The 16,040-nt window shown below is 38.8% G+C and overlaps 1 protein-coding gene across 1 annotated transcript; it reads left to right on the top strand.

Annotated features, from left to right (window-relative positions):
- Positions 1–9,675: 9,675 nt before the first annotated feature.
- LOC121521867 lies at positions 9,676–15,049 on the top strand. Its single transcript, XM_041806044.1, has 7 exons — positions 9,676–9,877; positions 10,906–11,247; positions 11,354–11,605; positions 11,722–11,787; positions 12,827–12,916; positions 13,012–13,040; positions 14,703–15,049. Exons 1-7 carry the CDS (start codon positions 9,805–9,807, stop codon positions 14,793–14,795), a joined length of 945 nt encoding a protein of 314 aa, XP_041661978.1. The 5' UTR covers positions 9,676–9,804; the 3' UTR covers positions 14,796–15,049.
- The last annotated feature ends 991 nt before the right edge of the window (positions 15,050–16,040 follow it).

The raw sequence follows: 16,040 nt of genomic DNA, 5'->3' as shown, positions 1-16,040 counted from the left end.
TCTCTGGTTATAAAGAACACCACAACAGAGGATGTGGGCCGATACTTCTGCATTCAGGAAGTTAACAGAGGAAAAGAAGCTGTGGTTGATGTGTCTGTTGTTACCAGTGAGTTTACCACAAAATATACACTACAATCATGGTGGTAAAGTAGTCTGTGCTACTCTTAATGTCTGTCCCTAACATCATCTCTCTCTTCACCAGTGACAGAAGAAAAGGACGGTGATAACGTGAAGGTAAAATGCAGATTATCGACCAGATATGTATGTGAACACACTGTGGTGTGGCTGTTTGCTGATCAGGTTGTGGATGAAGATTATAGAGACCTTCTTATACAAAAACTTCGTTGTGCAGCCGTACTGGCCTTTAAGGCTTCTCACTTTATTTACACCTCAAAGAACTATAAGCTATTGACATGTAAAATAAAGGAGAACAAAGGCAACAGAAGTGTACAGTTCACCTTGAATCACCACCTCTCAGGTAAGAACATTGAGTAAGATACTGTTTAGCTGTTAAATACCACGTTTTCCTCATGTGAGAATTAACAAATTGCATTTATGGATTCAGGGAGAAGCAAAACACCATCTGAAAACATTGAAACATCTCCAACAGAACAACAAGGTATGACTGAGCTAATAAGAATAAAAATAAATTTAACAGACTGTAGCATGAGGATACAACATAACAAAAACAGCAAAGGAAGTTTAAATACTTTTTGAATGTATATCATCAGGTTACGGTGAAATAAATGTGTTTAAGATCTCTCTCCATCTCTTTCTCCTAGTGCATTCTGTGTTTTATTTGGTACCTGTATGTTTCTACAGCTTATGTAGAAAGGTGGTATTTCTGAGATATGAACCATAACTGAAACCATCTCTGCATAGTATGACAGAAAGAAGAGTGAGCCTGTGTTGACTTCCAGAAGGTGTTGGACTCAGTGAGTAGAGATTTCCTCTGGAGGATTCTGGAGCTCTGAGTCTGCCCTATATTCTGGTCCAGAGAGTGTTGTGAAGTGTGATGGCTCCACCTCTGACTTCTTCCCAGCACACTTCATTGGGAAGAACACATCTAGGCTTGACAAACAAAATAAAACATAAAAACTGTCCTCTGTAGATGCTTTCAGTGCGTGCCAAAAACACATTCATTGCTGAATGTGTTTCAGAAGTCTCTTTTTAGCAGATAGATTTGCCAGACCCCATGTTTGTCATCAGGCAAATTCATCTCGTAAATCTCCAATGTGTGTTTGTGCAAAAGCAGAAAATGGTTTTTGCCCAATCTGTCGATAACAAGGCAGTAGCAACAGCTGGGGTTCAGTTGTACTGGAAGCTTATATCAATGGCTGCTGTCAGTGTAGCATTTAGCTCAGATGTGCCGACAGTATAGCGGCAGTTTTATCAGAACTGGACCACATTTCTTTATTAAATAAAGAGCAAAGAACCACAGTGAAAAGCTGTCATGATGGTAGAGATGTTTCTTCGCTCTTCTCCCAACCAGCCTAAAAACTGTAACAGCGCCTTACTGCCAAACTGGAGTTACTACCAGAGCTGTTCATGCTGACCACCTTATTTTGTCTTGTCGCTCTGATTGGCCTGTGAATGTGACAGACATAGCATTTGTCCAATCTGAGAGATTTTTGAAAGTCCTGCCCTCACCAAATACTTTGAGGTTTCTTAGATGAATGTGAAATATTTACATGCAATAGATATACGACACAGTCTATCCATCCCTGAAGCCCGGAGGCGAGCAGCCGAGCCACGCGCCGACGCGACGCCAGCGCAGCCCCCAATGCTGCGTGCAGCTCCACCCCCCCCGGCACGGGCAGGCAAGACCGGCACCCCCACAGAAGGGCGCCGAAAAATGGGACGGCACGGGTCAGTCCCCTGGGACCCCTTCTCTATGGAAACACCGAAAAAAGCGTGCCGTCCCGCACCGAACCGAGCCGGACCGCTCAGCGGAAACGACCCACCAGATGGTTGCTAAGGAAACATACTTCTGTTTTAGATGGTTACTATGGAAACGTACTTCTGTTTTAGATGGTTGCTCAGGAAACGTATTTCTGTTTTAGATGGTTACTATGGAACGTACCTCTGTTTTAGATGGTTGCTCAGGAAACGTATTTCTGTTTTAGATGGTTACTACGGAAAGTTACCTCTATTTTTGATGGTTGCAATGGAAACCTACTTCTGTTTTAGATGGTTACTATGGAAATGTACTTCTGTTTTAGATGGTTGCTATGGAAACGTACAGGCTGCTGCTGGTTCAGATGGATTCAGGTGAAATGACTCTTGGTCAGAGTTTTTAGTGAGTTTCTGTGGGTGGAGCCCATCATGGAGACAGATGACAGCCATTTACTGCCAAATTACAAGTGGATCAAGAATTTTTGAAAAGCTGTAAGTGTAAATATTGTAAGCATGACACAATACAACTACATGAATATTTTGAAGACTGACTATACTTAGGAGAAACATTTCACAGGATGAAATAGATTGCACCTGGTCCGTTTGCACCTGGTCGTTGTTCATACTAGAGTGTTTTCTGTTTTTAAATTATCAAAGAAATCTGAATCTGTTTTAAAAATAGAGCATGATTTGTGACAAGAGTAGAATTCTGGTAGGACCAATGGAGCGACCAGTCGGATTACTCGGCTCCACCCATGCTGCTCCTTCTTTCCTGTGACGTACAAACATCCAACTGACACCAGGTTGAAGGTGTAAAATAAGAGTCATTGTTGTTTTTGATTCTATGTATTTGTTTTATCATCCAGGTCTCATGCTCAGGTTTATCATTGTGTCTGTGGGATTTGCAGCACTCATTCTAGCTGTTGTGACTGTGTGCATATGGACCAGAATCAAAGGTGAGAAAGCTCCAAATGTAAATGTTCATAGTGGCATCATTCAATAAAGTGGATCAACACTGTTGAAACTTATGCCAACTCTTTTATCTTTACAGGAAACAAAACCCAGATTGATCCTGATGCTGTGAGTTCAAACATTCTGTTAGAGAAAACTCATGTTTGTGGAATTTCACAGTTCACTGTTGTCCAGTAAATGGAGTGAGAATAATTAGAGCTGTATTTTAGTAACATACCTAGAGATTTTAAGTTTACGTAGCTACTAATTTCTTTAGAATAAGGTGGTCATTATCTAGTAATAAGTAGGCATTTGGGCCCACCAAAATAAAGTTCTACCTTTATTTTACGTCTTATATTCTGCAGAGCAACAGGAAATATTTGAGTCAATTTAATCTAGATTCTAACTTTATAGTTGTTGTTTCCACAGGAACAGGACAATGAAGATTTTGGTTTAGTCGTCTATGAAAACTCTGGAGGCCATGAGGCTTCTGCCAGAATCCAGAGATTAAGAGCCAAATGATCTGCATGACCTTAAAAACATGTAACATAGTTATACATATGTTATTGATGAAGATTTCAACAATATAAGATTGTTTTTGTAAGCTTGAGAAAAGCTTCTAATATATAGCTTTGCAGTTGTGTTCTTAACTCTTTATGAATGGTAGAAAATGAATGAAAAAAGAACTGTATTATTCAAAAACTAGTGTTTCTTTTCTGCTCTTGTAACATTTTTCCAATCAAATTGTAATTCAGAATTTTTTCCTCAATGTAAAATGGTAAAGAATTTGAATATCCCACCATAGAGAGAACATAATATCATCAAAAGATTCAGAGACAAGGCTGAAGGTCAATACTGGATGCTCTTTATGTTCGGGCCCTCAGGGGCCACTGCATTAAAAACAGACATGATTCTGTACTGGAAATCACTGCATGGGCTCAGGAACACTTCCAGAAATCACTGACTGTTAACACAGTTCACTGTGCCATCCAGAAATGCTGCCGTCTTCTCAGGGACAAAGATCATTAACAATAGACTGAGACATGATGGGAAAACTGTTCTGTGGTCAGATGGATCAAAATTTGACCTTTTCCTTTTTTTGGTAACCACAGATACTGTGTCCTGTTGACTAAAGAGGAGAGGAACACTCTGTTATCAGTGCACAGTCCTAAATCCTGCATCTCTGATGGTATGGGGTTACATTAGTGTCTATGGCGTGGGCAGCTTACACATCTGGAAAGGAACTATCAATGCTGAGAAGCAGAGAGAGGTTTTAGAGCAACATCTGCTCCCATCCAGACAACGTCTCTGTCAGGGAAGGCCTTGACTATTTCAGAAAGACAATTTTAAACCACATACCACATCCATCACAACAGTATGGCTTCACAGTACAAGAGTCCCAGTCCTGAACTGGTCTGCCTGCAGTCCAGACCTTTCACCAATACAAAATAGACAGGACTGTTGAGCAGCTAGAATGCTCCATCAGACAACAATGGGACAACATTCCTCTCCAAAACTCCAGAAACTGCTCTCCTCACCTCACAGACGTTTGGTAAACACGGCCCTGTCCCTGTGTTTCTGAGATGTGTTGCTGACATCAAATTCAAAATGAGCTAATATTTTTCATGGAATGATAAAATGTCTGATTTTAAACATCTGACACATTTTTATGTTCTAAAGTGAATAAAATATGGGTTTATGAGATTTGACAGTCATTCTGATTTTATTTACATTTTACACAGTGTCCCAACTTTTTACCCACGCCGATGAAATCGGCAGGAGGTTATGTAAAGGGTTCCGTAGCTTTCTGTTTGTTTGTATGTGTACAAGATAACTCAAGAATGGAAAGTCGGATCTTCATCAAACTTTCAGGGAATACTGGGATCATGACAGGGAAGAATCGATTAGATTTTGGTGATGATCCACACACCTGTTCGGTTTTTCTCACACTCCGAATTTTGAACACTATAGTAATCAGTGGGAGCGTGAGTTCCTCGGTGGCGCTGCTTAGGCGTGGGTCTGCCGCCGCAGACGGCCATTCTAGTTTGGAACTGTCATTAGGCTTGTTGTTTTCATTCAGTCTAAATTGTTGCTTAAAATCTGAACTCTTTAATGCACCGTCTTTGTGGTTTGTTTAATAAGTAATTGTCAGCCTTCATACGGTCCTCCAGTGTTGTTTTTGATGTCAATGTTTTAAGAGTGACGTCTCAGCTCTCTAGCAAACATTCATATGAAGACTTAGTGAAGTTATTTTAATGTGAATGAAGAAAGGCAGAGAAGTGAAGGAAGAGAAACTGCAGAATAGACTTCAGACAAACAGAAATGAGTAACCAGTTATTTAAAATCAGAGTGTGAAATGCGTTCATCTCTGTTGATGCTGCACCAAACCCCACTGTAACACTACCTCATCTATTTTCGCAGAAAATTAACCACCATGATGAGCAACATGCTATTCTCACACCACCAAAACTACCAGCTCCTCCCTTAAGACACCAGACTACAGCAGGAGTCTGAGCTGTCAGTCTGATCACTGAGGAGTCTGACTGTCAACTATAAGGACTACTTTAGAAGAAGAACTCATAGTTTGGTGTGAAGCTGCTCTGGTGTTATGAGGAAACAGCTTCTCTCAAAAGTCAGAAGAGAACAAAAAGTGGAGAAAAGGCTCATCATTTGAGTTTAGTATAACAGGAAGTTAAAGCTACAACTCTCCATCTGACTTTTTGAGAGTAGAGATTGAGAATGAGGGGCAAGATTCATCAGATCAGGAGGATTAAAATGCTTTGATTTGGGATGCTGATGCTTCTCTGTACAGGTAAGGATAAACATAAACTTATTCACTGATAAAGGACAGATGTTACAGATGTTTTTATCAGTATTAACAGTGTTGACATTGATTGAAGTTGGACAGACAAGTTTGGTGCTCGTTGATGATTTTCATGTTTATATGATCAAGGCCAACCATAGAGGAGGATAAAGGGTAGAGCTGTCTGGGGCCCAGCTAAACTGGGGGCCCATGGAGGTCAGCAACATCATGGTTCATTGTAAAATTAAGCTGTGAAAATCAGGGATGTCATTATTTCATTTTTGGGGGGCTGAAGCCACCCTAAAATGTTCCTCAGCCCCCCTAACAATAATTACAGTAAAAACAGCGACAGAACTAATGAAGGAATGCACCACAGCGTTACGTTACTTCCTGCTTAATGTGTAGAGCAGAGATACTCAACCCATGGCTCTCCAGGCACCTGTGGCTCTTTAGTGCCAAGTCTAAATGAAAACTTTGATTTACTTTTAATCCGTGTTTTATTATCTGCTGGTGCTGCGTCTCTTCAGATCATTCACTGAGGTGTGCTGTTTTGTGTTCAAACTGAAGCTTCTTCTGCCCTCATTTTAACAAGTTTCTTCAGTCACTTCCTGCCCATGCTCTCCTGCACTGGTATTTTATGATGATCATTGTGATGTGCGTCATCGGTCATCAGTGACCCTCACACACACGGATCACATGTTGAGATAACCTGATATCTAGTTAAACTTGTCCAAACAGTGTTTTAGTTGATCTTTAATGTACTGCTGATAATAAAAACTGTCAAAAGAGCAGAAACAGGAAACCAACGCTACAGAATGAGGCAAAGTGGAACAATGTAGAGAGCTGCAGGCGTGAGGCAGGGCCGGATTTACTCATTTTGAGGCCCAGGGCAAAGACCACTATGAGGCCCCTCCCCCTTTAGCTAAAAGCATTATTAATGAGTGGAAAAAATCTAGAAAACATCTCTTTGATGTTAATAAAGTCACAGAACTACAGTAAATGTCCCAGTGTGAGAGATAAATACCCAAATAACCAACCTTAATTCATCAGCTCTTTGAAAATCATGCTTATTATTAGTAACATATATTTTCCTCTAACACTATGAAGACTTTTATGTAGGCTATTGCATCCCATTTAATTACAGAATAATCCAATAATAATCAGTTTCATTTTATTTTCACCAAGGATCAGCTGATCTATGGATTTCCTTACATCCCTGGCTTTGGAATATGGCTCTCACTGAAGTATTTTAAGATAATATGGCTTTTTGGTAGAATAACGTTGGGAACCACTGGTATAGACTGTCTTCAGACAGAGAAATATCAGTGGCAGGCAGAAATAAACTAATAAGAGAGGAGTTATAAACTATATATTTTTAGATATTATATACCACATTTATATTTGACTAAATGCATTAATGGATCTTTTTTCCAACATCTTTTCCATGAAGTCATTCCAGCATATAGACCTTTAAATACCAGCTCATAAACTCACTCAGGCTGTTATCAAGAAAAAGGAAGACCTCCTGAAGGCTCAGGAAAGTACAGTCATCTAAGGAAAAGAGAGTGAGCCGGATTATAGGTCCTGATAAATGCTAAGGTGTAGAGAAAAAAATCTGGGATGTGCTCTATGCATTATCTGCAACCCTTGGGGCGAACCCCCCACCCCCACCCCTGTCTTTCATTCCTAGTGACAGCCCTGGTATTGATATCAATAAAATCTTATCAATTCCCATCACTAATCCCAGAAGCCTCATTAGATTAATAATAATGAGCATAGTGCACTTTCATATGAGGTAGTACTGCTTGTCAACAGTAGGGGGCAGTATGAATGGATGGAAGTGGAAACTATTGGTTAAAAGTGGCAAAAATGTGACAAAAAGCTGTAAATGGGTTAAAAGTGGTAACAAGAAGTGGCTAAAAAGAAGAAATATGGTAACAAAGGATAAAAAGTAGCATGAAAAAAATGATTTTTTCTAAACCCAGTGTTACATGAGTGCTTCCTGTTTTATTTTGGGTGTTTCCTTTAGTGACTGCTGATGTCACCTTGTCTGCACCTGTGGTTAATGACCCAGAGTCTATTTAGGCAGGATCTGCTAACCAGCTCACTCTCTCTCTCCACCTTGCAGCAGCAGCACCTCCTTTGTGTGCGCTCAGGTTTTGTTTAGTTAAACCTTGGTTAAAACTTCAATAAAAGTGATTATTATTTAACCCATTGAGTGTGTGGTTTCCATTGTTATGTTCGGCTTTGAGCCAGCCGTAACACCAGTGATAGTTAAACACACTACAGCTCCAAAATGAGGTAAATGTATGCTAGCACTAATGCTACTGATCTAACACACATACATTGACGGCCTGTTCTCTGGGTTGATCAGCAGGCCTGGATATGATTGGCCACTTTTCAGTTGTTTTGTTTTTATTTTAATCCCTTTTCAAAACATTCAACAAATCTCACATTCTTATGTTTTCATGTCTCTATTTCAGCTCCATCAGCTGTAACTGGAGATAACACCACCTCCATCACTGTCAGAGTTGGAGAAGACGTCACTTTACCCTGTGGGAATGTGATCAAAAATCAGCAGAACTGTTACACTACATCTTGGCTTTACAGTTCTGTTTTGAATGTAGCATCAGAAGAGCTGATAACACATGGAAATATAGGTAGTAGTAAGATAGCTGAAGCTAAATCAGAGAGACTACGTGTTAAAGAGGACTGTTCTCTGGTTATAAAACATGTCAGACGTGAGGATGTTGGACGTTACACCTGCAGACAGTTCACATCAGGAAAACATGTTTCAGACGCTTTTGTGTTTCTGTCTACGATCAGCAGTAAGTTTTGACTCACTGATGACACACTTCATACTATTTAAAGAACATACTAACAATGTGGAAATTACATTAACTCATCTTCTTTCTCTTCCAGTATCTTCTACAGTTGACACAGATTCTGTTTTAAGATTTTACTGTAATGTGTTCAGTCATGGACACTGTGAACACACAATTTCAGGGACTCATCTTGACCAGACAGTCTTGTTTCAGACCTCCCCTGAAGGATGCAGCCCCTGAAATGAGACACAGCTTGGATATTTAGTTTTTCTTGTGATATGGACTTTATTTAAACATTTCTGCTGTTTAAAATCTGAACTTTTGGTTCTGTCTTCTTTGTCATTGTGTTTAATCAATAATTACAGTCTACATGTGGGTCTTCCAGCTTTGTTTACATCAGGATGTCTACCCCTGTCTTACAAAATGTAATAACAGTAAAGAAGTCAAATCCATATAAATGAAGACAGACTGAGGAGGGTGAGGTGAAGCTGCAGTAGAGACCACTCATTACCAAAGCCTGGGTCAGAACCCACAGGTGGGTCAGGGGGATTTTTGTGGGGTCACCAAATGAGTCTTCAGAATGTCTTTGCTACAATATTTATTTCTGCAGTGCACTCATCCTCTCCTCCATAATAAAGCCAGAAACCACTCTACCAGCCAAAAAGAGCTAAAGTGACAGTCATGGATGTTTGGATGATAATAAAGAATAAATAAACTCCTTGTTCCAGACCAGACAGCTGCTGAAGACCCAAGAAGCCGAGCATTAAAATGAAACCTATGTGAAGGAGGTAAAGTGGCCTATTCAAGTCTTATTAAATAGAAAGCATCAGGTCAGGACCAGATCGAGTCTGGAATCAACAAGCACCAGCTTAACCAATCAGCTGTGGACGACACAGAATACAGACAAGAAATAATGAATGGGAAAGAAAGTTGTTGGGTAACGGTGGCTTTTACCTTCTAAAAAGTGTCACCAGGAAAAAAGTTTGTGAAACACTGATATAGGCACTCAGACATGGTTAACCACTGTGATGAGGAACAAACAATTCTCACACCAATAACAATATCAGCTCCTCCCATGTTTCACCAGACTACAGCAGGAGTCTGAGCTGTCAGTCTGATCACTGAGGAGTCTGACTGTCAACTATAAGGACCACTTTAGTAGAAGAACTCCACATTTTGATGAAAAGTTTCTCTGTTTGGAAGAAACAGCTTCTCTCAGAAAGTTAGAAGAGCACAAAAAGTGGGCAAAAGGCTCAGCATTTGAGTTTAGTATAACAGGAAGTTAAAGCTACAACTCTCCGTCTGACTTTTTGAGAGTAGAGATTGAGAATGAGGGGCAAGATTCATCAGATCAGGAGGATTAAAATGATTTTATTTGGGATGCTGATGCTTCTCTGTACAGGTAAGGATAAACATAAACTTATTCATTGATAAAAGACAGATTTTACAGATGTTTTTATCAGTATTAACAGTGTTGACCTTGATTTAAGTTGGACAGACAAGTTTGGTGCTCGTTGATGATTTGCATGTATATATACGTTCAAGGCCAACCATAGGGGAGGATAAAGGGTAGAGCTCTCTGGGGCCCATGGAGGTCAGCAAAATCATGGTTCATCATAAAGTTAAGCTGTGAAAATCATATTTTACTTATAACCTGAGAAAGTTTGCTATTATCAAGCAACAAAAATATTTGTTCTTATTTAGTTATGCTGTGGTACAAAATAGGCTTTTTAAAAATGTAAACCCTTTTTCTTAAACAAGAATTACCTTTTTAATGATAATTTTAGGGCTGCAAGCAGAACTGGAGCACCCTCACACCCTTACACACATTGGTGTGTGTCGCAACCGTGGCTATGTGGAACTTGCTGGGTGTTAACACATCAGCAAACCCATGTGGTGACACTCATCACGTCAGAGAGACCATGTAGATTCCTCCAGGAACATCATTAGATTGAAAATAATGAGCATAGTGCACTTTTATGTGAGGTAGTACTGCTTGTCAACAGTAGGGGGCAGTATGGAGGGGTGGAAGTGGCAAAAATGGGCAAAAACCTTTGACAATGGCTCAAAAACTGTGGAAAAAAGAGACAAAAATGTGCAACAAGCTGCAAAAGTGGGTTAGAAGTGGGGGGGAAAGGGCAAAAAGTCACGAAACATTTAATAATGTTCGAAAAATAATAAATGGCAAAAATGGGCAAAAGTCTTCAAAATGGGTTAAAAGTGGGGAAACAAGTGTGGAAAACAACATAGATAGTATATATGTGCAAAATAAAAATGGCAAAATGGCCAAAAAGTGGCAAAAGTTGATTAAAAGTGAAAAACTGAAGAGGCAAAAATGTGCAAAAAGCTGTAAATGGGTTATTTTAAATCCCTTTAAAAAAAAAAAAATAACAAATCTCACATTCTTATGTTTTCATGTCTCTATTTCAGCTCCATCAGCTGTAAGTGGAGATAACACCGCCTCCGTCACTGTAGGATTTTGGGAAAACGTCACTTTACCCTGTGGGAATGTTAACAAAAATCAGCAGAACTGTGACTCTACTTCCTGGATCTACAGTCCTCGTTTTGATGTAGCATCAGAAGAGCTGATAACACATGGAAAGATAAGTAGTAAAATAGCTGAAGCTAAATCAGAGAGACTACGTGTTAAAGAGGACTGTTCTCTGGTTATAAAACATGTCACACGTGAGGATGTTGGACGTTACACCTGCAGACAGTTCACACCAGGAGAGCAAGATTCAGACGCTCTTGTGTTTCTGTCTGTTATCACCAGTAAGTTCTGACTCATTGATTTCACAGTTCATACTGTTTAAAGAACATACTAACAGTGTGGAAATTACATTAACTCATCTTCTTTCTCTTCCAATATCTTCTACAGCTGACCCAGTAGACTCTTTCAGAATTTTCTGCAGCGTGTTCAGTTATGGACCCTGTGAACACACAATTCAGTGGTATTATACTGTGGATGATAATGAAATATCAGTGATACATTATAGCTGTTCAGCCATTGTGACATTTACAACTCATGCTGGGATACCTGAGTATGATCAGCTGGTTTGTAATGTGACGGATAAAAAGAGTGGACAAACTCTGCAGTGTGACGCCATCTTTGGGTCATGTCAGAAATCAGGTACAGCTGGTCTATTATTTTTATTTTTGCTTTAATTTTTTGATTCATTTCATCTTGTTTGACATGCTTTCTAATTATTGCATATTTTTCTGTTTTATGAATCTAAACCATAAAAGAATCAAAAGGAGACACGTCATCAGAGAAAGAAGGAAACAATCCTCCACCATACACCGAAACACCAGGTAAAAATAGCACTGATGAAAAAAGATTTTGAGATTTAAAAAAGTCAGAATGATGCGTTTAAAGGCTCAAAATCTGAGTTTAAAATGTGAAACTTATTACTTCAAAAGGTCAAAAAGCAAAAGTCAAAGTCAAGTCATGTTTTTAAAAAGGAAATATGTAAACTAGAAAGTCAAAATCATGAGTTTTAAAGATCAAAATAAGAGATAAGATTTGAAATCATGACTGTAAAAGGTCAAAATATGAGTTAAAATTTCAAAGTATGAGTCAAAATTGTGGGATTGAAGGTCAAAGTTAGGAGTTAAAAAGGTCAGTAGGTCTAAAAATATAATAAAATGTCAAAATCATATTTTCAGTCATAATTGTGAGTTGCAAAATTGAAAATTAATTTCTTTCCCCATATCCCTGAGTTTTTATCCAATTATTTTGACTCTTTTACTTTTTCACATTTTTATGACTTAACAAGGATATTTTAAATCACTGAGGTTCAGTTTACATTTTTATACTGGAGGAAATCTGCAGACCTCATATCAAGAATAGGATGGTGATCTTGCAAGTCGCGTCTAACTGGACCGTGGACTGAATTTGTCCCCCAGGCCTTGAGTTTGACACCCCTGCTAGAGACTGCTGATTATTTCAACCTTGGTGTTTCATCAGGAATGGAATTATTTTAATTGACATAAAAATGATGCAAGTATCTAAGATTTCTCAAACAACTGTCAAGATGAAGTAGACATATTTTTCAAAGCTCTAAGTGTAAATATGGTGAGACTGAATCAATTAAAGGAATATTTCACCTAGTTTATTTATACCTTTGTTTATCCTAGAGGGTTTGCTGTTTTAAAATCATCCTAGAAATCTAAATCTCTTTTCAGAGTAAAATTTTGGCGGGACCACTGGAGCAACCAATCAGATTTCTCGGCTCCACCCATGTTGCTCCTTCTTTCCTGTGACGTACCAACATCAAACTGACACCAGGCTGAAGGTGTAAAATAATAGTCATTGTTGTTTTTGATTCTATGTATTTGTTTTATCATCCAGGTCTCATGCTCAGGTTTATCATTGTGTCTGTGGGATTTGCAGCACTCATTCTAGCTGTTGTGACTGTCAGCATATGGACCAGAATCAAAGGTGAGAAAGCTCCAAATGTAAATGTTCATAGTGGCATCATTCAATAAAGTGGATCAACACTGTTGAAACTTATGCCAACTCTTTTATCTTTACAGGAAACAAAACCCAGATTGATCCTGATGCTGTGAGTTCAAACATTCGGAAAGGATATTCAGGAAAGACTCATTTTAATGTAGAGGGCCAAAGAAATTACCAGGAAATTATAAAGCAACTTATATACAAAAAAGCGTCATCTAGCTCTATGAATTATTGATGAAATACCACTGAATTACCAGAGAACTGCCACAATGTTACTGGGTTAAGGTTAGGGTTAAATACCTCAGAATGACCACAATATTATAATGGTTAGTTTAAGAGGGTTAAATGTTCCAGTAAAATACCAAGGGTTCGAGAGTTAGGGTAAACTACCACCTCATTACTAAAGAACTGCCTCCATATTACAAGGAATTACTTAAAAATAATACATTATTACTGGGGCTGTGATGAGTTCAAAAAGTCACAAGATGTCTTATCGAGGTGAAAATCATCTCGTGAGATCAATATTGCACAGACACCAGGAGCAGCAGCTCTCCTGACAGAAAACAAAACCTAACTGGAAGAAAAAAAGATCACAAAGATGTCCTGGACACTTTAAGATTGTTGGTTTGCCAGCTAATGAAGAAACAAAGCTGATCCCTGACCTCCTCTGCGTGCGCTACTGGAGGGCCGTATGTGATCCACCAATGCATAAAAGTTCATCATAACTGTGTGAAATGATGAAATGCTGCTGCTGGAAACCTGTGCAGCCTTCATGAGTTCATGTATGCTCTCAGACTCACTCATAGTGCCACTATCTGTAATTTTGTAACTTAGATTCAGTCGCTGCTTCATCTCATTCTCTTCTCACCGTCTGTCAGTCACACATCCATCAGCTGTTAGCTGTGCTATCATCAGTCAGAAGCTTAACATGTAGCGCAACAGGCTGCGGCAGTAAATGTAGCAAAACAAACTTAGGCTGAGCTCCATAGAGTCCACTGTTAGCTCCAAAAAACAACAAAGTTCCAGCCCCAGGTAAATGAGCCCTGTTTGTCATCTGACAGCAGAGACACACACTCACTCACCAACGCACAAACATTAAAGCCTGATTAATGCTTCTGCGTCGCGTCGACTGCATAGCTACATGTAACCCTCTGCGTCAACACGGACCCCTATGCAGTAGCCTGAAGTGCACCTCCAAAAATCTAAATGATTTTATTATTATTATTATTGTAGCAATGAGTGTATAGTGTAGTAAAATCAAGATTTGGTAGACTATTCAAATCAAAGGTTTGATTTGAAGAACATTAAACTGTACAGTTTGAGTCAGAGTTTGACAAGATAAACTGTGTGTAAGCACTGATAGCTTATTCAGTACAAGAGGAGTTAGTTTAAATATTTTTGAATAAACCTGAATGCTTCCCACTTATGACTTTCAGCCATCCGAAGGATGTTTTCCACTCATAAATTTTTTTGAAAAAAAAAAAGTGTAAAATCTTGTCTTGTCACACCCCTAATTACTACTAGATAGATACGTCCTTAATATTACATTTATTACTTGGTAAGATGTTGACTTATTACCTGGCAATTGAACCTGATTCATGAGGAAATGACTAGATAATTACCACTTATTACTATAAAATCACTACATAATTAGGACCCACTAAAATACATTTCTACCTTTATTTTACGTCTTATTTGCTGCAGAACAACAGGAAATACTTCCATTAATTTAATCTAGATTCTAAATCGATAGTTTTTGTCTCCACAGGTACAGGACGATGAAGCTTTTGGTTCAGTCATCTATGAGAACTGTGGAGGCCATGACGCTCCTGTCAGAATCCACCAAGCAAGAACTAAATGATCTGTATGACTTTAAAAACATGTAACATAGTTATACATATGTTGATGATGAAGATTTCAACAATTTAAGATTTTTTTGTAAGATCAAACAGAGCTTTTAAGATGTAGCTTTGCAGCTGTGTTTTTTAACTCTTTCTGAATGGTAGAAAATGATGATTGTAATATTCAGCCATCGTTAAGCTCTTTGTTCACTGTGTTTTTGTACACGATGTTTTGTAGATTTGATGGAATTAAAGCATTTATTGAGTCTCTTTATCAAACCCAAGAATAATATGATGTTCTTGAAAAAGTAGTGTATCGTATCTGCTTATGTAATATTTTCCTGTTGTATTATAATTTAAAAATATTGAGTTCAAATATCCCACCATAGAGAGAACATAATATCATCAACAGATTCAGAGAATTGCACAAGAGACAAGGCTGAAGGTCAGTACTGGATGCTCTTTATGTTCGGGCCCTCAGGGGCCACTGCATTAAAAACAGACATGATTCTGTACTGGAAATCACTGCATGGACTCAGGAACACTTCCAGAAATCACTGACTGTTAACACAGTTCACTGTGCCATCCAGAAATGCTGCCGTCTTCTCAGGGCCAAAGATCATTAACAATAGACTGAGACATGATGGGAAAACTGTTCTGTGGTCAGATGGATCAAAATTTGACCTTTTCCTTTTTTTTGGTAACCACAGATACTGTGTCCTGTGGACTAAAGAGGAAATGAACATTTTGTTATCAGAGCTCAGTTCTAAATCCTGCATCTCTGATGGTATGGGGTTACATTAGTGTCTATGGTGTGGGCAGCTTACACATCTGGAAAGGAACTATCAATGCTGAGAAGCAGAGAGAGGTTTCCCATTCAGACAACGTCTCTGTCAGCAAAGGCCTTGACTATTTCAGCAAGACAATTTGAAACCACATACTTCATCACAACAGCATGGCTTCACAGGAGAAGAGTCTGGGTGTTGAACTGTCCTGTCTGTAGTCCAGACCTTTTACCAACAGAAATATTTGGAGCATCATAGAAAGAAAAATCTGGCAAAGAAGACCCAGGACTGTTGAGCAGCTAGAATCCTACATCAGACAAGAATGGGACAACATTCCACTCCCAAAACTCCAGAAACTGCTCTCCTCACCTTACAGATGTTTGGTAAACAAGGTTCTGTCCCTGTGTTTCTGAGATGTGATGCTGCCATCAATTCAAAATGAGCTAATATTTTTCATGAAATGATAAAATGTCTGAGTTT

The sequence above is a fragment of the Cheilinus undulatus genome, linkage group 14 (genome assembly GCF_018320785.1).
Source record: "Cheilinus undulatus linkage group 14, ASM1832078v1, whole genome shotgun sequence".
NCBI lineage: Eukaryota > Metazoa > Chordata > Actinopteri > Labriformes > Labridae > Cheilinus > Cheilinus undulatus.
The sequence above is the reverse complement of the archived record's forward strand: the minus strand, read 5'-3'. Positions and strand labels throughout refer to the sequence as shown.

Coding starts and splice junctions, on each gene's coding strand:
- LOC121521867 (XM_041806044.1), top strand. CDS start 9,805: ATGAGGGGCAAGATTCATCAGATCAGGAGGATTAAAATGATTTTATTT. Junction 11,606..11,721: donor TGGGTCATGTCAGAAATCAG/GTACAGCTGGTC, acceptor AAACCATAAAAG/AATCAAAAGGAGACACGTCA. Junction 11,788..12,826: donor ACCATACACCGAAACACCAG/GTAAAAATAGCA, acceptor TTTATCATCCAG/GTCTCATGCTCAGGTTTATC.